At 37.5% G+C, this 24,371-nt stretch overlaps 1 protein-coding gene across 2 annotated transcripts in view; it reads right to left on the bottom strand.

The window, feature by feature from the left end:
- Positions 1-24,371, bottom strand: part of DENND6A (DENN domain containing 6A) — a 51,499-nt gene that overhangs the window by 10,171 nt on the left and 16,957 nt on the right. The window contains exons 4-12 of one of the 2 annotated variants that reach the window (XM_060161530.1): positions 18,593-18,705; positions 16,436-16,516; positions 14,827-14,932; positions 14,143-14,222; positions 12,990-13,052; positions 12,140-12,195; positions 6,324-6,446; positions 5,743-5,838; positions 3,597-3,691 (exon numbers count right to left, since the gene is read on the bottom strand). In XM_060161530.1, the coding sequence (XP_060017513.1) occupies positions 3,597-3,691; positions 5,743-5,838; positions 6,324-6,446; positions 12,140-12,195; positions 12,990-13,052; positions 14,143-14,222; positions 14,827-14,932; positions 16,436-16,516; positions 18,593-18,705 (813 nt within the window). The remainder of the gene's footprint in view (positions 1-3,596; positions 3,692-5,742; positions 5,839-6,323; positions 6,447-12,139; positions 12,196-12,989; positions 13,053-14,142; positions 14,223-14,826; positions 14,933-16,435; positions 16,517-18,592; positions 18,706-24,371) is intronic. The other variant, XM_060161531.1, reaches the window with a different exon arrangement.

The raw sequence follows: 24,371 nt of genomic DNA, 5'->3' as shown, positions 1-24,371 counted from the left end.
GTTAAAACTATATGTATGTTTCTAATAAAGCTACAAACTTCTGGGCCCAGGAGAGCAAAATCTCAGTTCTGCTATGCCTTCCCTGCTGGTCCTACAGAACATACTTTATCTGCAGTTTTACTGACCCTCTCAGATAGTCTTGAATTTTCAAAGCCAGGATCCTAGGCAGAGCTGTTGTGTTTCCTAACTTGTGTAGCATATGCAGTGGTCCTAGTCTTGAGATCAATGGTAGAAAAGAAATATATCCCAAGATATATGCCCAGTACTCATAAATTAAAAGACAAATGGATTTTCATGAATGTGATACCAAAAACAGAGACAATAAAAGAAAATATTGATAAACTGGACTTCATCAAAATTAAAAACTTCCGCGCATCAAAGGATACTATCAAGAGAGTGAAAAGACAACCCACAGGAGAATACATTTACAAAGCATACATCTAATAAGGCATTAGTATTCAGAATATAAAGAACTACAACTCAACGAAAAAACCAACCCAATTAAAAAACAGGCAAAGTGGACTTCCCTGGTGGTGCAGTGGTTAAGAATCTGCCTTAACCACTGCCAGGGTACATGGGTTCGATCCCTGGTCCGGGAAGATCCCACATGCCGCAGAGCAACTAAGCCTGTACGCCACAACCGGCTGAGCCTGCGCTCTGGAGCCCACGAGCCACAACTACTGAGCCACGTGCCACAACTACCGAAACCCACGCGCCCAGAGCCCGTGCTCCACAAGAGAAACCACCGCAATGAGAAGCCTGCGTACTGCAACGAAGAGTAGCCCCCACTCACCACAACTAGAGAAAGCCCGTGTGCTTTCTCAAACAAAGCCAAAAATAAATTAATTAATTTTAAAAAAAAAAAAAAGGGAAAAGGACTTGTAAAGACATTTCCCCAAAGGAGACATAGAAATGGCCAATGAGAACATGAAAAGATGCTCAATATTACTAATCATTAGGGAAATGTAAATCAAAACTACAATAAGATACCACCTCACACCCATTAGGCTACTATCAAGAAAACAGAAAATAACAAGTGTTGGTGAGGATGTGGAGAAGTTGATATCCTGTGCACCACTGGTGAGAATGAAAAGTGAAAACAGTATAGCAGTTCCTCAAAAAATTGAACATGATGACTATATGGTCCAGCAATTCCACTTTTAGGTATACAGTTGACCCTTGAACAACATGGGTTTGAACTGCCCAGGTCCACTTATACATGGATTATTTTCTTTTTTTGATGAATATATGCAGTACTACAAGATTTGCAGTTGGCTGAATCCACAGATGTGGAACTGTGGATACAAAGGGCCAACTATGGGAGTTGAACATCCTCGGATTTTGGTATCTGTGGCAGGTCTTGGACCCAATCCTCTGTTGATACCAAGGGATGACTATATACCCAAAAGAAGTGAAAGCAGAGACTGGAGATATTTGTACACCCATGTTCACAGTATTATTCACATAGCTAAAAGATGGAAACAAGCCAAGTATCCATCAACAGATGAACGGATAAGCAAAATGTGGTATATACATATGATGGAATATTTTTCAGCCTTAAAAAGGAAGGAAATTTTAACACATACTACAACATGGATGAACTCTGAGGACATTATGCTCAGTGAAATAAGCCAGTCACAAAAGGACAAGTAGGTAGAATTCCACTTACATGAGATACCCAGAGTAGTCAGATTCACAGAGACAGAAAGTGGAATGGTAGTTGCCAAGGGTGGGGGGTGGGGCGATGTGGAATGAATAGGGAGCTACTGTGCAATAGTTTCAGTTCTGCAAAATGAAAAGAGTTCTGTGGGTAGATGGTGGTGATGGCAGCACAACCATGTCAATGTACTTACTGCCACTGAACTGTACACTTAAAAAATGATTAAGATGGTAAATTTTATGTTATGTATATTTCACCACAGCTTTTTAAAAAAAGGAATAAAATTCTAATACATGCTACAGCATGGATGAATCTTGAAAATGTTATGCTAAGTGAAATAATCCAGACAGTAGAGGAGAAATACTGTATGATTCATAGAAACAGAAATTAGAATAGAGTTCACTAGGGGCTGGGAGATGAGAGGAATGAAGAGTTATTGTTTCATGGCTACAGATCTTCTGTTTGAGATGATGCAAAGTTCTGTAAATGGATAGGACTGACAGTTGCACAACACTGTCAATGTACTTAATGCCACTGAATCGTACACTTCAAAATTGTTAGAATGGTAAATTTTATGTTATATATATTTTGCTATAATAAAAAAATTTTAAGATAAGTGGGAAAAAGTATCATAAACATACTAAACTTAATGAAATTTTGCACATCTATTAAGACCTGTGCTCAAACGACACAATCCAGTCCCAGAAATAGGTACTACAGTCTTGCTCAAAATCATTTAAACACCCCTGGTGTCATTGCTCACAACGTATCACCTCTACTAATTGAACAAGGACCAAACTGAGGACACTGACACTCTCTACCATCAACTCCTCAATGACCACTAAGGATCTATAAAACATAATGTTTCCATACAACATCATCACTCTCCTATAGAAAAAGTGATACCTTTTTCTATATGATATGGTCCAAATACTCTGGTGACAGAAATAATCAGAGGGAACACAGCATCTCATCCCTAAAATAGGCTGCTTAAAATAAAGTGTAGGGCTTCCCTGGTGGCGCAGTGGTTGGGGGTCCGCCTGCCGATGCAGGGGACACGGGTTCGTGCTCCGGTCCGGGGGGATCCCGCATGCCGCGGAGCGGCTGGGCCCGTGGGCCATGGCCGCTGGGCCTGCGCGTCCGGAGCCTGTGCTCCGCAACGGGAGAGGCCGCAGCGATGAGAGGCCCGCGCACCACAAAAACAAAAGAAATAAAGTGTAATTAATATTCCATATATGCCCTTATGCCCATTTTGAAAAATAAACTCAAGAAGTGTCCCCTTCCCTCCCTTGGTCCTAGGTCCTACTTTTAAATGGTAACTTCACCTGTCTGAAGAGGATTCTCAGAGCAGCAAAAATATTAGCTATCAAGACATCACAAGAAAAGGATATCCCTCATGGATAAAGATGTAAAAATCCTCAAAAAAAATTAGCAAACTAATAATAATAATAATAAAGGACTATACACCATAACCAAAAGGGATTTATTTAAGGAATATAAGGTTGGTTTAACATAAAAAATCAATTAATTTAGTATACTGTATTAATAAAGGACAAAAAGTACACGATGATCTCCACAGATACAGAAAAAGCATTTAACAAAATTCAACACCAATTCATTATAATCTTTTTCAACAAACTAGGAACAGAGGGCTACTTCCTCAACTTGATAAAGGACATCTATGGATGTCCTCTATGCATTTTTTTTTTCCTCTATGCATTTTTTTTGGTAGGTGGACACGATGGGTTATACATATAAGAATCTGTATATTTTAGCTGGAAGCTATGCTCTTCTCCAAAGGCTTTTATTCAAGTTGCCTAAAAGAAGGTTGCCATCAACATAATTAAAAAGTAACGAAGCAGTGAAAACAAAGGAAGAAATAAACCTGCTCATCCACCTTACATACTAAAACGAGAACACCAAGTTTATACTTTACCTGCGGGTTTAAGGTCTCCTATCCGAATAATGTGTGGCCAGTGCTGGAGTGTTTTTGCAAAAAAAGGGTTGGTTACTCCTAATATGACTGAGGGCCTACATTAAAACAAAACAAAACAAAACCAAAGTGAGGAAAAAATGAATGTTCCATCAGTTTACAATTTATTTTGAGTGAACTACTGTTTACTCAAAGATTACTAAGATAATCTTTTCCTTCATTGGTACCACATATCAACTACATTCCAGGCACCATTTTTAGCACTAGGTATATAAAGATGAAAAGACACAGTCTTTCTAAAAGCACACAGGAAAAGCGGTATACATAACCAATTATGATACCAGAAATTAGAATACAGTGAAGGTGGTATAAAATGTACAATTATTACAAAGGAGAAACTATGTCTACCAGGGGATTAAGGGACAGCCTCACCAAAGAGATGACATTTGCACAAAGCTATGAAAGATGAACAGGAGGTTTTTTTTGAAGGATAGTTGATATATAACATGATATAAGTTATGAACAGGAGTCTTTTGCCAGGTGGATAACGGAAGAAAATGTGATGCAGGAGAATGAATAGTATGTGCAAAGCAATGAAGTGAGATCATGGTCTGTTTGTAAAACTACATATAGTTCAGCATTCCTAGAGCACAAAGCAGGAAGAATGAATAGTCAGAAAAGAAAGCAGATGGGCAGATGCTGGCCAGATGATTCAGTACCAACTTAATATGCTAAGAAATTCAGATGTTATCTTGTAGGCAAACAGAAGCTACTAGAGAACTCAGTGGAAGAATGCTACATGAACAAAAATGTACTTATTAGAAAGATCACTCTGGGGGAAATTTGGAAGATGCTGTGCAAAAAGGGGAAGAGGTTTGGGAAAAGCAACAGCAAATACGAGAAAGACTGGAGGTAGTAAGACTAGGAAGAGAGCTCTGGAAAGAAGATAACAAATGTTATGAGAGATATTTTAGGATGTTGAATTGACAGAATTTGGTAAAACTTCACGTGGAGCACATTAAGAACGAGAAATTTACGACAATTTAGGTTTTTGATAACTAAGTGAAAAGAAGCACCATTCATGAAGTAGGAAGAGGCATGGAACTAGGGAAGAAAAGAAGGAGACAAAAAGAATTCAGTTTGGACACGTTTAATTTTGGGTGCCATTAAGATGTCCAGGTGGCAAATACGATAAAAAAACAACAACAAAAACCTGGACAGAGGTCGAGACCTTGCAAAGATTTGAACTAGGAAGATAAATTTCAGTCATCAGTATATAGGTGTTAACAGAGACTGTGGGTACAGATAAGACTGTACAGAAAGAAATATCAGTCTGAAATCAGAACCCAGAACACAATACTGGAGAACACCAACATTTAAGCGGTTGGCAGAGAAAAAGAAGTCTGCACAGGAGACTGAGATGCACCAGCCAGGTGAGACGGTACGAAAGATTAAAATGTTTTCAACGTCAATAGAGTAAGTGTTACAAGAAAGGGAAGGCAGGAAAAACAGGGCAATAATGTGCCCACAGGTTCAAGGCAGTGAGAAAGGTCTTGATGACTTTGGCAAGAACTTCAGCAGAGATGAAGAAAATCAACCTGCAACGAACTGAGAAGCAACCAGGAAACCAAGAAGTGGAGAGGGTAAATGGAAATTTTTGTTGTTATTCTAGAAACAGCTATGAAAAGAAGGTGAACAACAGAGCAGGAACTAAAGGGGAAAGGTAAGATATTTCTTCCCCTTTTACAGATTGGGAAGAATTTTTATATGTTTATATGCTGATTCAGTGAAGAGGGAGAAGGAAAAGGAAGTTACAGAGCAAGAAGAGATAACTGATGCTATAAGGGGTCCTGAAGTAAAGAACAAAGATAGAAGTAAAAGTAGTCAGATAGCTATTAAATTAGAGGAATTAGCTATTAATTAGCGGAAGACAATATAGCTTCTACTAACAAATAAGATCATTCAAAGAAAATAGGATAATGACTCTTGAAATGTGAAATTATTACCAGCAGCTCCTCAAAGCTTCCTTTATAAAATCAATCTGCCAAAAGTTCAAAATTTAAACTTTTCAATTATTACCAAAAATAATTCTACATAATTTGGTTATAAAGGTAATACTTGGTCAATAAAAGTTATTTTGTTTACTCACGGGGCTTGAGTACGGGTGGTATATTCTTTGAATTCACTATCATGAATAGTGAAATAAGGTCGGAAATCACTGAAGTACTTTAATGGAGAAATACAGCTGCAGAGCAAGAATAACATGTAAAACAAAGGACAGAAATTAAAGGCCCTACTCAATAACTATGAAATATCTAAACACAGAGTTTACCCCAGTGGGATCATCTATCTATAACTCATTTCAGGAAACTAGAAAGACAAATGGAAAAATGTAATGTAGATGGCATACCAAAAACACACTGGATTTGGGGCAGAAGACGGGGTGAAATTCTGGCTCTATCATTCATTAGCTACATACCTTTTTCTAGACACTGACCATTCACACAACTGATTTTTATCAGGTGCTAACTTTATGTAAGTGAATGAATGTGCTTATTGCCCAGAAAAACAAAAACATGGAATCTGAAATAATTTTCTCATCAATAAATGGTGCTATAATGAGCACTACCTTCTTACAGGATTATTGTATAGATAATGCAATGAGTGTGCAAACATATCACAGGTGGTAAACTGTTGCAACTATCACCATGAGGAACCAAATATACTCACTTAACAAGTGCCAATACAGTCTCTGACGACTCTGATGGTGACGGTGCCATGACCACGAGGGGCTCACCCAACAGCACCAGCTCCCAAAGCATCTGACTATGAAGGAAAACTGGGCAGAAACACCTGAAAGGTGTTTACGCAGCAGAGACACTGTTATTTATCCATCCCTGTTTTTTTTAAGTTCCCATATAATCATTCTAAAAACTTCACATTGATACAATTCTTCCAGCTATGTGTACCTTGACCTGATATACAAATTCATTTAGAATATGGTGATGCGGACTTCCCTGGTGGTGCAGTGGTTAAGAATCCACCTGCCAGGCTTCCCTGGTGGCGCAGTGGTTAAGAATCCGCCTCCCAATGCAGGGAACACGGGTTCGAGCCCTGGTCCGGGAAGATCCCACATGCCGCGGAGCAACTAAGCCCGTGCTCCACAACTACTGAGCCTGCACTCTAGAGCCCGTGAGCCACAACTACTGTAAGCCCACGCGCCTACAGCCCGAGCTCCGCAACAAGAGAAGCCACCGCAATGAGAAGCCCGTGCACTGCAACGAAGAGTAGGCCCCGCTCACTGCAACTAGACAAAGCCCACGTACAGCAATGAAGAACCAACGCAGGCAAAAAATAATAATAATAATAATATGGTGATGCACATAGATATAAGTTCCTTTTATCCACACAAAAATATATAGCAATTTTACTTGTTCCAAGTTTTACAAAATTAAATGTAATATATTGACACATAGAATGGCTAACAAATGATAAAAGCATATAAAATAATTATTAAATTATTGTACTATATAGTATATCTAGTTTATCAATATTGCTGTTACATTTGAATTTCTACTCTATTTTGAAGGAAACAAGAAAAATTAATTTTCCAAAGGATGTTTACTGGATGTACTTAATTTCAAAGTCAATGCTTTCAATATTAAAGAATGAGGAAAACAAATCACAAGGAGGTGTTCTAACACCAAACGACAGAATGCTTTCCTAAGCAGATCCTCCCCCTACAGAAATGCTGCATATTTTTACAGTAGCCCTGGAATTAGGCAGAAGCCTATAGGACAAAACTCTGGTACATTATCTAGCCTAAGTTAATTTGATAACTTTTACTTATTTAGTAATTTCCTCCTAGTAGGGTCAAAATTTTTCCTAGTATATTAGAGGGAAAAAAAACTATATTATCTATTTATAAAAATCATAACCAAAGGACTTTCCTGGTGGCACAGTGGTTAAGACTCCACGCTCCCAAAGCAGGGGGCCCGGGTTCAATCCCTGGTCAGGGAACTTGATCCCACATGCGTGCTGCAACTAAGAGTTCACATGCCACAACTAAGGAGCTGGCAAGCCACAATTAAGGAGCCTGCTAGCCGCAACTAAGGAGCACATGTGCTGCAGCTAAGGATGCCGCCTGCTGCAACTAAGATCCGGTGCAACCAAATAAATAAAGTAAATGTTAAAAAAAAAAAAAGTAACCAATCTACCTACCTGAAAACATACACACACAAGAAAGAAAAGGAAAAAAATACAAGTAACTTTTAAGTGTAAAAATATGAAACAAATTTGTGAGATGGAAATTAGGGAAAGTTCATTTTAACTATTCAAAGGCAAGAAGAGAAATGTGAAGGAAGGGCAAAAAACCAAAAATAAAAACAATAAACAGTTCAAGGATAAGGCAAAGGAGCTCTTCCTCCTTCCTTCCTAAACAATTCAATCCTACAGCAAAACACACTGCATGGTAGGCATCTCTGCCAAGAGGGAAAGAGAGCCCTGCTGGCCTGAAGAGCGTATCAGGACTGGTGTGAGATAAGGCAGACATCTATGTGGAGGAGGTGGCTTGTCGTGGGGGTGTTGGAACCCTAATGTAGTGAGAAAGGTGTGCATGTGTGGAGGTGATCTGATTTGGGGTGACAGAGCCCAGGAATTGTGAGGGGCGTGGAGGGGCAGCAGGTGCAGAGGGTCAGAGCCAGAGTGGGCTGAGGAGGCTGTCCATGGTGGGGTGTCAGAGCAGGGGAATGAGGGTGAACGTATGGAGGGGTGGCCTGCAGTAAGGTGTAGAAGCACAAGTAGGGAAAGGAGGGATCCACGTGGGGGCTGGCTTGGCACTGGGAGTCAGAGCACGACAGGGTGAGGATGGCATCCACAAAGAGAGGTGGCCTAACGTGGGGTATGGAAGCCGGACTGGGGCAAGAGGGGAACCACGTGGGGGGTCAATCAGGCATGGAGCAGGGCCTAAGCAGGGTAAGGAGGGTGTCCATGAAGAAGAGCAGCCAGGTGGGCAGTTTCAGAGGCCAAGAAGGATAAGAAAGGCATTTGCTCAGAGAAGAAGGTTGCAGCAGAGACAAGAGATTGGGTACTAACATGGGCCGATCAAATAAGTAAATGAATCAAGGATAATAGGATGTAGCTCCTATAGGATGTAGTCAGAGAAAAGAAACACAAATATGAAAAGGGAAAAAAGTAGAGTGGAATTAGGGGTATTGGTGTGACTTTATAGTTTTCAATATATATGGATATAGAAATAAATATGTATGTAAAAGTGTTTAAATACTATATATGAGTGTGTATGTATACATGCATTTACAGATACATATTTTCCTTAGCTCTGTCCACTGACAGAGATATTCCCTTAGCAAGGAGCACAACTAATGCCCAGATCTTGACTTCTAAATCCTATTCTCTACTAAGTAGCTGATTCCAGGGCTGGGGAAGAGAAAATACAAGATAATCTTGGAACTCAACAGAACTGAAAACATATGTCCACACAAAGGCTTACATACAAATGTTCACAACAGCATTATACATAACAGCCAAAAAGGGGAAACCATCCAAATGTCCTTCAATGGATTAATGGATGTGGTATATCCATACAATGGAATACTATTCAGCCATAAAAAGAATGAAGTAATGATTCATGCTACTGCATGGATAAACCATGAAAATAATATGCTCAGTGAAAGAAGGTAGACATAAAAGGTCACATATTGTATGATTCTATCTATATGATATGTCCAGAATAGACAAATCCAAAGAGACAAAGTGGATTAGTGGTTACTAGGGGCTGCAGGGAAGAGGCCATGGGGACTAACTGCTAATGGGGTACAGGGTTACTTTTTGAGTGATGAAAATATTCTGGAACTAGACAGTAGTAATGGTTGCACAACTCTGTGAATATACTAAAAACAATTGAACTGTATACTTTGAAAGAGTGAATATTATGTATGTGAATTATATATCAATTTTTTTAGTTAGAAAAAAAAGATAAGCCTGGAACAAACAAGTTAGTGTTTCAAGAATGAAAAGGATATGACAAAAAAAGAAAAACAGAGGCCAGCTTGAAATGGATTCTCACTGGCCAAACTGGGGACAATTTGAACATCAAAAACTGATGAGAATAATGGATTTTAATAACCTGTTGAATAAAACAAGAAACCAAAAATCCATACAGATATACATACATGGTGCAATGTTTTAAAATATTTCTACAAATTCTTTGACACTCCTTTTAAAGCACTGAGCCTATTTCTCACCATCTTAGGTGGGCTGGGTTAGTGGTTTGCACTTAATGAACAGAGTAAATTAAAGCAATAATATACAACTTTTTTTTCAATAATCGTTGAACAAATGAACCTTTAATAGCAGTTACACCATTGAGGTGTCCTGATCCAACATCGAGGTCATAAACCCTATTGTCAATATGGACTCTAGAATAGGATTGTGCTGTTATCCCTAGGGTAACTTGTTCCGTTGATCAATTTTTGGATCAATAAGTGATATTATGCTTTGGCTAGTGGGCCTAAGCTTTAATCACTCAGAGGTTTTTTTGTGCTCTGAGGTCACCCCAACCGTGTGGCATGTGGGATCTTAGTTCCCCGACCAAGGATCAAACCCGCGCCCCATACAGTGGAAGCGCAGAGTCCTAACCACTCGACTTCCAGGTAAGTCCCAATAATATACAACTTTGAAGCCTGAGTCATAAAAGACATTGTGACTTCAGCTTTCTCTCAGATCACCTGCTGAATGTTGTGAGAAAATTTAAGCAGCCCTTTGGAAACGTCCACATGGCTGGAAATGAAGGTCTCCTGCCAACAGTCACAAGGAACTGCGACCACCAGCCAACAGCTAAAGTAGCTTTCTAGGGAAGCAGACCTCCAGCCCCACTTGTCCAACTGACTAAAACCTCAGCTGACATCTTAACTGCAACCTCACAAGAGATCTAGAACTAGAACCATCCAAATGAGCAGTCCCCAGATTCCTAACTCTCAGAAACTGTGTGAAATAATGTTTGTTCTTTCAAACTTCTAAGTATTGGGGTAACTTATTACACAACAATAAATAAATAGTTTCATAGTTTCAACGTATAGCTTCAACGTATCTCCTCACAACATATCTCCTCACAAAATATTTAACTACAAAAGGAAAAAGAATAATTTATCAATGGAGAAGCTTGGAGAACACCATACTAATAAAGAGATCAAAGTGAACATTATCAGCAATGAGGCAAGCCAACCTTATGTGCTACCTCCTGGCCTGAATCTTATTATGAGTAAATCCCAGACAAACCCAAGCTGAGGAATTTCCTGTAAAATAACTGTCCTGTAATCCACAAGAATGTCAGGGCCATGAAAGGAAGACTGAGGAGCTATTCCAGACTGAGACTAAACAGACATGACATCTAAATGCAACAGACGGTTCTGAACTAGATATTATTGTGACAACTGGACACATTTGAATGTGGTCTTAGTATTAGATGGTATTAATTTATCAATGTTAATTTCCCAATTTTTATGGTTGCATTGAGTCCTTACTTGTAGGAAACAGACACTAAAGTATTAAGGGAAGATGGGGCATCAGGTCTCCAACTTACCATCAAATGGTTCTAGGAAAAAAAAGTTTACTATACTGACCACTTTTCTGTAAAATCTGTGATTGTTTCAAAATTTTATACAGATACATAAATTTTATATAAATATTTATATATGTAAAATTTTGAAATAATCACAAATTTACAGAAAAGTGATCAGTACAGTATATATGTATAATTTTTTAAATATATAATTTATGTATATTATATATGTATATTTATAATTTTAAAATAAGCAAAGGAAAAATGGAAAAGACCTATATGGAAACATCTGACCAACTGACTTAAATAGTGGGATGCCCTTAAGGCATCAAAGTTGCAAATTAGTTTTTCTCTGAAGTATAGTAATGTTATCTATCAGCAAGGGCACAAACAGATAGGAAGTACAATTACAAGATGAAGCATTCTCTGAAACCTCTGTATTACACTAGTAATATCTGTTACACAAAGTAGTTTTTATTGGGGGGAGGTAAGTATTAAATATTCAAGAGAGGAAACCTTTAATAGATATTGGTGGTATACATCAAATTAACGGCAGTGTAGAATTACTAAAATGAGGGGTTTGTAGGGAAATCACAGTCTTCTTTTAGCACCACTTTTATATTCCCATTCTGTAGTATCATGCTTTATGCTCTCAACCCACTCCCCCCAACTCCCCAAAAAAGGCCATCCCTAGAAAAAAAATTATTTATTTACCATTGTCACACCCAACCAAACAAAAATAATTTGTCTACCATGTAATACCCAATCCATATCCAAATTTCCCTAGTAGTCAAAGCAACTGACATGCAGTCAGGGATGAACCACTGATTTACAACATGTGAAACATGACTATTTTCTTCCAGTTTTTTCCACATTTTATATGGGAATATTCACTTTCTAAAGAAATTAACAACGATATCATAAAGCAAACGAGACAAGGCAGTTAACAAAATTTTTTAGTCTTTACCTGAAAAGATCCACCTCATGAACAGTAGGTAAAATAACAGATATATGTGTGTCTCCCTAAGAGATAAAAAAGAAAAAAAAATAGACAAGATGTCACCAAAATTGCCAGAAACTGACTTTTATAATATGCCTATCTATCTCATAATCAATCAGCCATGTTGCCCTGTCTTCTAAGAGTCTCTTCCTCCAGAAGCAGCTACAAAGAGAATGGGTCTTAACAGTCTCCCCTAACACAGCAGGTCAAGGACAACATAGATTCCACCGATAAAACATTAATCCAGTGGTCAGATGTCAGATTAATTCTCAACTGTAGGAATACTACCATAATACCAGTTGACATATATAACAGGCAAAATTTGTTTTCCTATTGCTCTCCATTTTTATTTAATTCAAAGGACAATGGGAGTGCTAATATACGAGTTAAATCATTTCAAATGAAAAATTCATCCCCACCCATGAACAAATGTAACTTTGGGGAAAATGAAGGGCAATTATAACTACAGAATCCTTTTGATTAAGTTTCCTAAAAACAGAAGTCTGTTGACCACTCTTCTAAGATAAGAGGTTTTGTTAGAATTAAACCTTGTTTAATTTTTCAAAAGATAATTTTCTCCTTGTCCTCACAATTACAGTATAAATTCTGAGTTCTCCAGTGTCTACTAGAGAAAGAGCAAGAAAAAGAAATCGGAAAATAGGAAGCTTATTATCAATTCATTAAAAATTATTTAATGGGATATTTCAGTGATATTCAGAAATTTATCATAAACCCAAGAAACTCTACATTTGCTAGTTTAAAATTTCTGTTAAAGAGACTATATATGCTGGATTATTCTACCACAGTAGCACACTACCTGCTGAGTTAACTGCACTATTTGAGTTGTCCCAGGCTTGTCATGACATGTGGGAATCCGTACCTAAAAGAGAAGAAATTAACTTTGGCTACAAAAGAATGACCTTTCTATAACTTGCGAGTCCTGTTACAATGAGGGATCAGAAGCACTCTATCCTGATGCTAAAAAGGTACACTCAACAATGCCTAAAAAGCCATAAAAACAAAATACTTACGTCAGATTAAAAACTAAAGTCATATTTATTTTTAGTCACAACAGAAGGTAAGTGAACCAAGGTCTCCACATTCCCATACACACAGAAATCACTAACCCACTGAGAAGCAAACGTGCTGAAAAACAGAAAAGGACATCAACTACATACCACTTCCTGTTTATTGTTCCAATCTTTGCTTCATTAATATACACACACCCAAACACACCCTCTCAAGCTTGCCAAACTATGGGATAAATCTCACAGGGAACCATGAGAACTCTCAACCCAGACCTACTTTTGATGATTTCCCATGGAAAAAACAGAACAGAGGTCCTACAGAAATGAGCACATCTAAAGAGAGAACATTGCCAAAAATAAGTTCAACTTGAAAATGAATTGCAAAAGCACTTACAGCACATTCATACAAAGCCTGAGAGCAAAATGCTAATTCATTGTATTAAAAAAAAACCTTAGTAGAGAACAATACCCTGGGATGGACATGTTGGTCTGAAAATACACATTAAAAAGATCACTTAAGACTAAGAACCAATGACCTGCTGTATTAAAAAAAAAAAAAAAAAGACTAAGAACCAATGGCTTTCCTAATTTCTTTTAAATTTTACTAACTCATACTCAATTCTACAAGTGTTCTGCAATACCATCCATTTCTGGAGGGCCATGAAGTTGCACAATTCTAGGAGGTGGCATTTACATTCACATGCATTGTATAAGAATGACAGCATCATGTAAACTCTACAGGATGAAAATGGGACTGGTGACCCCTGGAGTTGTGTGACTAATGGTTCTGTGCAGCAGGATAAATTGCGGTACCTTTGTAACTCCTCACATCAATGACAAGTGAAAGCAACAACAGGACTGAATGTTATTAGGAAGTTAAAATCAAAATTCATGTGTGAGCTTCCTAAAAAAGGAGACAAATGAAATATAAGCTATTATTACCTTCATTACTACCCCCATAATAGGCAGATGTAATGTTTTCCCTGGCATTGGTGCAGGCCATCGATCAACATCATTACAAGCTGAAAAATATAGTAAAATATTTCTTTAGTATAAGTGGAAATACTAAAATATTAAAAATGGAACATTAGAAGTTAGAACTCCACTTTATGCTTTCTATATAGCAGAAAAAATACACTGGGAAGGATGGAAGATAAAAGGCAAAAGTACTGAAAATATCTTATATTTCACCAGATATACATCTATGTTCTAGGATATAAATTGGTTAATACATGTTTTGAAAGCAACAGATTAGGTTTAAAGGGAGTTTTCCTACTCATTTATTACTACTAAAATTAGCTACAAAAGCACACCACCTAGCAGATGTCTTCTCTCTGTATTGAGTGACATAAGGATTTCTGTTTAACAGTACTCTGAGTATCAGAATTGGCAACTCAATATTTGTTTATTATTATCCTAAAAAATAGGCATCATCCGTGCTGCAAAAGGAGAAATAAAAGATAGGATATTTGGTGTTTGTAGGTAAATATGCCAGAAGAATTGTTTTACCTCTCTCTCCTACCTTATAGTCCTTAAAATTCTTAACTAATTTTTTTTCATTCATTTCCAGTAAAAAATTTAAAACTCCTTCATAAAGGTACCTAACTCACACAATGTTTAACTTACCTGCTTCCAAATAAGGTTCATTCTTTTCAAAATACTCTGGTGCTATCTGTTTGAGCACAGTGTGAAAAAAATGAATATAAGGTAGTTTGCTGATCAAAACCAAGGACTGGAGGGAAAAAAGAAACAATGTTTAATTTCTTAATGATTATTATTTTAGTTTGCCATTTCTTATATAATCAATTACTAACAAGCCAAATTCAGTGAAAAGTGTGGATTTTAAAATAAAAAGGCTTTTACAGTAGATGGTTAAAAGAAACATAAAACTATAGTGGCAGAACACCAGAAGTTTAACCTTATTACTACATTTTAAGAGCATAAAGACACATTCACAGATTTTCCTGCTGTGCAGGAAAAAGAATTTCCTATAAACAAACTAATGTCATGGATAATTCCAAAGCCTGGCTACTATTGCTGTCAGCAAAGCAATATTAGGAATTAGCTAGGTAAACTCTTCCTAAAAAGGAAAGTGCAAATTGTGATGCTTTTTCTGACTAAGAGCTATGACTGTTATATTTTAGAGTTCAATGGTTTTAGCCACATTCTTAGAAATTGTGACTTTATAGTTTGTGACCACTTCAGATATAGATTATGCTGACTTTTTAAAAATCTATTTTCTTGAAAACTACTTTTTATCTTTCCATTAAGCATCAATTAGTGGTCAGGGCATGTTCTGGTTACAAAAGGTAAAGGTGTGTCCCTGTTAGCTGGGATTAAATTGGAATTAATTGATATTTATATATATATATATCTTTAGAAACAAAAAGATTGTACATTTAGAGTGGGAACAATAATGACTAAGACATTGATCAAGTATATTTACTAGCTCTTCAAAAAAAAGATATTGCAGGCTTTTATTAGCTGTAACTATGTTACAATCTGTTTACTCTTTCCCTTATTCTAAAATGTGAAAATTCAACAGATTCTTCTGAGTTTTGACAGTTTCATACAATAACTGTAACTTACTGTCAGGAATCTAGTACAGAGATAGCAGGAAGGCAAAATTCAATAGCAGTTAAAAATCTAGGGACTTCCCTTGTGGCGCAGTGGTTAAGAATCCGCCTGCCAACGCAGGGAACACGGGTTCAATCCCTGGTCCGGGAAGATCCCACATGCCGCGGAGCAACTAAGCCCATGTGCCACAACTACTGAGCCTGCGCTCTAGAGCCTGCGAGCCCCAACTACTGAGCCCGCACACTACAATAATGAAGCCCGCACACCCTTGAGTCCGCACGCCGCAACTACTGAGCTCACACACCACAACTACTGAAGCCCGTGCGCTCTAGGGTCCGCGTGCTGCAACTACTGAGCCCGCGTGCCTAGAGACCGTGCTCCAAGAGAAGCCACCAAAATGAGAAGCCCATGCACCGCAACAAAGAGTAGTCCCCACTCGCCCCAACTAGAGAAAGCCCGCACACAGCGACAATGACCCAATGCAGCCAAAAAAAACTAAGGACAGGTGTCTACAATCTAAAAAAAAAAAGATAAAATATAAATTCTAGTATGTTTAAAGATAAAATATCAAACACTTTAAAGACTGTTCATTCTAATAATTTCTGTTCTTCTAACCACAATGTAAAAATATTTTTCTGTTAATGTATATGAAAATTACCTTCTGAAAGTAGCCTCTTTTTAGAGTTTTGTCTCGAACTTGTCGAAAATACACATATCCATAAAAATAGGCAGGATCCTTCTATAAAAGAAGTAACAAATTTAAAAAAAAAATATATATATATATAGCCATCCTTTCTTATTAAAAGCAGGTTCCTTTATAAATTTGAACTGAGATATGAGGTACACACAAAGAGCTAGTTATGCTTTTCCACCAATGCAAACAACAATCATGACAATAACTGGCAGATAAAAACCTGCTAACTTGCCCACAGATGAAATAATCATAACTAAAGTACTAAGGTCAGATTTTACCCCCTATAACTTACTCTGTTTATGTTCTTTATTCGTATCTGTGATAGTTAATGGAAGTTAGGAAAACAATCAAATTCTGTTTTCCCCAATGCTATACTTAGTTTTGAAAAAATTCTGCCTACAATTCTGAGTTAGGCATCAGTCTTATGAGGTATACTAATGCAAAATTTCAAGAGAGAAAATAAAAGGAGCTAAATGCCAATATGAATCTTACATAGACAGTTATATTTTTACCCAACAATAATGAAACACTGGAATATTTATCAACATACAATTTGAAAGGTCCAAAAAACTTAAAAGTTTTTATATCCTAATGGAATAAACTCTGGTCCAGTTCCTTATTTGATTGTTATTCTTTAAGCAAATATTTATTGACTACCTACTTTGAACAAGGCATTGTGTTAGAAAAGATAAAAAGATGTGTAAGACACAGTTCCTTAAGGAGATCACAAACTAAGAGTGATAAGAAAAGTACAAAAATGACTAGTATGTGATAGGAGGGCAGGTACCATGCAAAAAAGCACAAAGTGTTACAAAGAGGCCAAGGGGGAAGAGGTTACTTCTGTCTATGGCGATCAGTATTTTGCGGAGGCAGCTGGTTTTGAGTTGGGCATTGAAGGATGGATATGATTTAAACAAAGACAAAGACATTTCAAGTTTAGACAGCCAAGAGTTTGAGCAAAACCACGCAGAGATAGAAAAATACAAGCTACCTCAGGAAAAAGCATACAGTTCAGTTTAGCTAATATATGGCACATGTATAGAAAGGAGATTAAGCTGGAAATCTGAAAGGCAAAGGTTTTATTTTGGAAGGCCCAAAAAGTGAGAATCAGGAAATATTACTATCATTAGCTCTTTATTCATTAAGCAATAAGTAATCATTTTAGATTTTATTTATTTTATGTAATATATATGTACACTTTAGCTGGGAACACTGTGTAAGATATATTGCACTGAAAAAGAAGATGGACGTCTTTGGGCAAATATTTTTATCCTCAATAGCCCTCAATTCCTTCATTTGCAAAAGGAACTCTTTTGGAACAATATAGGGAGGATTAATAAGATAATATGTGCTTATTGATACAATGCCAAGAACATAAAAAGCTCTAATAAGTAGTAGCTATTATTATCAGCAGTTGACAGAATATGTTATTAGTGATAGCAAATGGTCATGAAAAGAACAAGATGGCTATAAGAGACATTTCAAAAGGTAACATCTTTGCTCACTGGAAGAGGATTCCTGTCATTAGTGGAACCAGGAAGGTAAGCTGTAAATACTTATTTTAGGCAAAAGATGTCAAGTTCTTATTGGATGTGCTAATAGGACATCCAGATGGAAATGTTCTTCATGTAGTTAGAGATAAAAGTATGAAGTACCAAACAGAAATTCTACACTCAGGAATCAACTGAATTATTAAAATTGTTTTTAATAAACAACAACTATAAACCAAAGTTTATTCAAAAATCAAAAAGAGACAACAATAATTCTACTATAAAGCAGGTAGGGATTACCACAGGGAATCTTCAACTCTGGGTGATATTTACTGGTATACTACCACCCCACTTCCACATCTAAACAAAGAGTTTTAACACGTGAAAGAAAATTAATTCAACATTCTAATTTCTATAATTCACAATGGCATTATGTTTTAAGAATAGTAACTTTATAAAGTCTCTTTCACTCACATGCTAAATCCTTATGAATTAGACTCAGGAAATTCAGCAGTATAATACAGTAACAAAACAAAAGCACAATATTTCTGAATGCTATAAGAGGTAACTGAGTAACTGAGTTCTAAAGTTTCCTCTCACATAGACGTTATTCTATTACTACTTTTCCAACCTTTAAGTAAACTGGTAAATCTTTCTCAAATTGATCCAGGAGACAATGCAGTGACACCCTCCTCCCAGAAGACTGTCGAAATCTAAAACAAAACTGGGTATCTCCAAGACAACCTAATGAAAACAAAAATGAAAGAAATTAAGGGCAGCACAGTATAACATTTATTTATCCAGTTTCATCACATCTTAGAGCTAAAGGGGTCCTATCAATTACTGAAACACATTCTATCATGCTTTAGAGAAGAAAAAAGAGATTCTGACAGTTCGACTTGCTCTAAGCCATCTTTGCTGGTTAAAGGCAAAGCCATTAGTAAACTATGCATCTTAACTCCTATGTCCCTCTACTGTTTTTCCTATTCCATTTTCTCTATGTAATTAAAACTTTTTGAAAACTGTGTGCATGTCATGTTGATTCACCAACATAATTATGAGCAAAAGAAGCCAAATATAAAAGAACACAAATTGTTCAAATCCATTTACATAGTTTTTTTTTTAATAAAGCAGGCAAACTAAACAATAGTGTTTAGGAATACATGGTTGGGTGATAAAACTATAAAGAAAAGCAAGAATCTTATTACTATAAGAATCAGTAAAGTGATTTGAAAAGATACATGCACCCCAATGTTCATAGCAGCCTTATTTATTTACAATTACCAAGGTATGGAAGCAACCTAAGTGTCCATCAACAGATGAATGGATAAAGATGATATGATACACACACACACACACACACACACACACACACACACACAAATGGAATACTACTCAGCCATAAAAAAGAATAAAATTTTGCCATTTGCAGCAACATGGATGGACCTGGAGAGCATTATGCTAAGTGAAATAAGTCAGACAGAGAAAGACATATGTATGATATCACTTACATGTGGAATCTAAAAAATACAACAAACTAAGCAAAACTAACAAAAAAAAAGCAGATTCACAGATATAGAGAACTAATGGTTGGTTACCAGTGGCAGAGGGGCAGGGAATATAGGGGTGGAGGAGTGGGGGGTACAAACTACTGGGTGTGAGATAGGCTACAAGGATTATTGTACAACACAAGGAATATAACCATTATTTTGCAATAACTGTAAATGGAAGGCAAACTTTAAAAATTATATTTCAAAAATTTTAATAAAAAGTAAAAAATTGAAAAGAAAAAAGAATCAAGATAGTGGTTACCTTAGGTGCGGGGGAGGGAAATACTGTTTGGGAAGAGACATGAGGGGGTTTTTGCGGTGTTGGCAAAGTTCTATTTCTTGACCTTATATGTGTTTTATATTTCACAATGAGAATTTAAAAAAAAACCAAAAACATAGCAGACTCAGGAAGAGCCCAAGTAATAGACTTACTATTTTAATCATGTTAATTATAAAGTTTTTAAACTTCAATCATTTTAGCAAACCTCTTAAAATACTACCTAAACTGTCAGGCAATAATTACAAAAAACTGTAAATACTCTAAAAAGTGAAAGACACAAGAAGTAGCCTGTCACTCAAATTCTTCCCAGTTACTGCATTTAAAACTAATGAGATTATATTAAATACAAAATGTTCTCAAGATTTTATTACACACAGAAGTACTTATATTTCTTTAGCACATCAAGTTCTCAAAAAGGAAGCAGAAACTTGATATTACGTTTAAGTTTTTTAAAAAGCAACTCAGTACATATACCTAAATGCACTTATAGAAACTAGTATTTCTTTGCTGGAGGAGGGAAGAAACAAAGGGGACTGGAGGGTGAGTCAGTTCAGTTTCTTTACTTGTCATAGCAGATGGTTCAAAATAAGGAAAATACATGAGACCTGAGATAATGGAAAATACTCCTAGCATTGTTTTAGTTCAACAGATTTATATACAGATGGTTCAGTTTTTCTCTTCAGAAGACAGAAAGATCCACTGAGAAGTATACACTAATTTCTCTGAGACACATAGCAAGATGTAGCAGAAAAAATGCAATGGATTTTAAGAAAGATACATGGTCTCTGGAAAATGTAAGGAATGCTGAGCTTTGTGGAAAGAAAGTAATGAAGCTCCCACAGCCTTCAACCCCAACCCACCCCTGGCTCCACTCCCAAACCATGGGCATGCTGTAAGAACTTTCCGATGACCAGCTGTACCTGCAAGCTGTACAGAACTGGTCAGGAAGCTAGTTCACCAGGTCAAAAAGGCTTTAACCATAGTGTCTTTGTGAAGTGAGGTAAATGGTTCCCATTTTATGTTTCAGAAGTCTGTTCCCTCACACACAAAAGGTTACTAAAGAAAAACCAACTCTTTATCTGGGTAGACCTTTGTTCTCCATCCTGACCTCACTATTAACGGAACAGGAAAAGAGGTGTTACAGATTGGCAACCAGGTTATTTACATTTGTCTTGCAGAAAATGATACCTGTGGAGGGCAGGGCAATCCTGATAACCTACAACCTCATCAAAAATAAATCTACCTTGTTAGTATGACCCATCCAATTTGCCTATTTAACAGGAGAGTGCACCTCTACATAAGCAGTATAATGATTACATATGAAAGATGGTTAAATGACTGTGCACATGAGGGAAAGGTTATAATCTGAGGAAAAAGGAACCACAATCAATGGGATCTAGTCCCAGGTCCATCAATAATTAGCCTTCTAGAAGTCACTTCGCCCAAGGTTCTCAATTTCCTTGTAAACAAAAGTTAAGGGGCATCACAAGATAATCTCTAAAGTCACTTCCAGCAGTAATATGCAATAATTCTAAAGTAAATCTCCACAACTGACCTACGATTGTACTGAATTCCAAGCATCTTACCCACTGTATTCACTAAGAAAACTAAAGACCTATATAAAGATCCAAAAAGACCTAAAAGTTATGCTATGTGCACCATAGCTTTCTGATTATTAATAAAAACAAACAAACAAAAAGGTAAAAAGCTTTAATGGAAAGTATTTTTTCTTCACATAAATCAAGGAATAAAGATGAATTTATACAAATTTTAAGATTAAATGACAGCTCTCCAAAGAAAATACACCTTCACGTGGCTTCTTGACTAAGAACCACATAAACTCTTTCCCTGATAAAGCAGCAGGGATTAAGGAAACAGCAAATTTGCTCAGCAAACCCCCACAGCTTGAGGAAAAGTTCCACTTTAATTAATCTAAGATAATCTTTACGAGCCCAGAAAACAGAACTAATAACCCAACACTTTTTAAACCAAGAAAATTCCTGTAACCTTCCCCCAACATCCTTTTCCAAACAACTAAGTTCTTACAACAGAAATCAAACAGAATCCCAGGTCAAAATTATTTTCATTATTTTGTCTGCTTTCAGAAGTGATTTTCCACCCTTTCAATACATGAATTGAGCACCAATTTCACTGAATGCTCACTCTGTGGCAGGCACTGTCTTAAACACTTTAGATACATTAACTCATTTGGTCTTCATGCTTCTCACGTAGGTCCCATTATTAGTCCTGTTTGTGAGGAGGAAACCAAGGCACAGAAAAGTTATGTAATCCTCCAAAGAAATAAATCTGCTACATGGCAGAGCAAGAATTTGAGGCCACGACATCTGACTCTGGAGCTGGTGCTCTGGACCATTACATCATACTGGCTCTTTCAAGTCAAAATGGACTTCAAAAACACCACTTCCACTAATATGAAATATCCAGAATAGGTAAATCTATAGAGACAGAAAGTAGACAGGTGGTTGCTGAGGGGGAGAGGTGGGTAGGAGGAAACTGGAGCAGGAAGTTTCTTTTTCGGTGATGAAAATTTTCTAAAATTGACTTCGGTAATAGTTGCACAACTCTGAATGTACTAAAAATCACTGAATTGTACATTTTACATGGGTGAATTATATCTCAATAAAACTGTTTTGCTTTTTTTTTTTAATGCTACATCACTGCCAACTGGAGCAGATCAAAAGCTCCTATTCTTCACTTAGAAAACGAAGTCCTGAAAAGCACCCCTCCAACTGAGGAGTTGCTGAACTCACTGGTTTCTGCGACACTCACTGGTTTCATGGCTCCTCCTATGCGAATGCCATGTGGTAAGCCACAAACTGCTCTCCTCCCATTTTAAAATTATCAAGGGCACAGATGATTTTATCCTTTACATCTGCCAATCAAACCAAGACTGCAAAGCTATAGATAAACGGAAGACGCTTTCCTGTATCAAAAATATTACTTGAGGGGCTTCCCTGGTGGCTCAGTGGTTAAGAATCCACCTGCCAATGCAGGGGACACAGGTTCGAGCCCTGGTCCAGGAAGATCTCACATGCCGCGGAGCACCTAAGCCTATGCGCCACAACTACTGAGCCTGCGCTCCAGAGCCCACGAGCCACAACTACTGAGCCCGTGTGCCACAACTGCTGAAGCCCACGCGCCTAGAGCCCATGCTCTGCAACAAGAGAAGCCATGACAATGAGAAGCTCACGCGCTGCAATGAAGAGTAGCCCCCGCTCGCCACAACTAGAGAAAGCCCACGCGCAGCAACAAAGACCCAACACAGCCAAAAATAAAAATAAATTTATTTAAAAAAAATTACTTGAGATTTGAGGGAAAAAAGCTTAAATATTTCTTCTAAAGGGAAAAGACAACTTCAGACTATTTTTTTTAATTAATTAATTTATTTGGTTGCGTCAGGTCTTAGTTCTGGCAGGTGGGCTCCTTAGTTGTGGCAGGCGGGCTCCTTAGTTGCAGCTCACGGGCTCCTTAGTTGCAGCATGAGAACTCTTAGTTTTGGCATGCACGTGGGATCTAATTCCTGGACCAGGGATAGAGCCTGGGCCCCCTGCATTGGGAACACAGAGTCTTAACCACTGCACCAACAGGGAAGACCCTTGATCAGTTTTGTTTTTGTTTTTGTTTTTTTAATATATTTATTTATTTATTTATGGCTGCGTTGGGTCTTCGTTGCTGCACGTGAGCTTTCTCTAGTTGCAGCAAGCGGGAGCTGCTCTTTGTTGCGGTGCACAGGCTTCTCATTGCAGTGGCTTGTCTTTGCTGCAGAGCATGGGCTCTAGGCGCATAGGCTTTACTAGTTATGGCACATGGGCTCAGTAGTTGTGGCTCCCGGGCTCAGTAGTTGTGGCTCATGGGCTCTAGAGTGGAGGTTCAGTATTTGTGGCGCATGGGCTTAGTTGCTCCACAGCATGTGAGATCTTCCTGGACCAGGGCTCAAACCCGTGTCTCCTGCATTGGCAGGTAGATTCTTAACCACTGCGCCACCAGGGAAGTCCCAGAGTATTTTTATATTAGCGGAAAACAGCTATAGAACAGTTCAGAGTAAGACTAAAATAAAACATGAGACCTTAAGAGCTAGCCCCATCCCTGGCCTTCAGCTCTATGTAGTCACCCTCTCTGTGATTAGAGTTGGAAACGCTGAGAAGCCGGAGTTTAGACCAGGGACTACACTTCTCAAAGTGTAGTCCATAGAGTGATGTGAGTCCACAAACTCTTGTTAAAATACATGACAAAATAAATACCCAAACTGAGAATACACATTTAGAAACCCTTATAGCGATTTGATATTGCCATGACAAATTTGGACTTATATTTTGTATTCTTTGGTTTTTCTCCCTTTCATTTTTCTAATAATTAATGTATACAGCATTTTATAAAAGCACCGGTCCACAACAGACTGGAAATTCTTAAAGCACCCAAATGGCCCTTCAACACAGATGAGTGTGAGAAGCACTCCTTTCACTACCGGGAAGTGTAAAGTACATGACGACGTCCCAGCTGTTTACATAGAAAAAAATCTGTTGAGACAAATATTATCTGCACATCTAATCCATCCAGAA

This window comes from Lagenorhynchus albirostris, chromosome 10 (assembly GCF_949774975.1).
Source record: "Lagenorhynchus albirostris chromosome 10, mLagAlb1.1, whole genome shotgun sequence".
Taxonomy (NCBI): domain Eukaryota; kingdom Metazoa; phylum Chordata; class Mammalia; order Artiodactyla; family Delphinidae; genus Lagenorhynchus; species Lagenorhynchus albirostris.
Note: the sequence above shows the minus strand (reverse complement) of the source record. Positions and strands in the feature narration are given on the sequence as shown.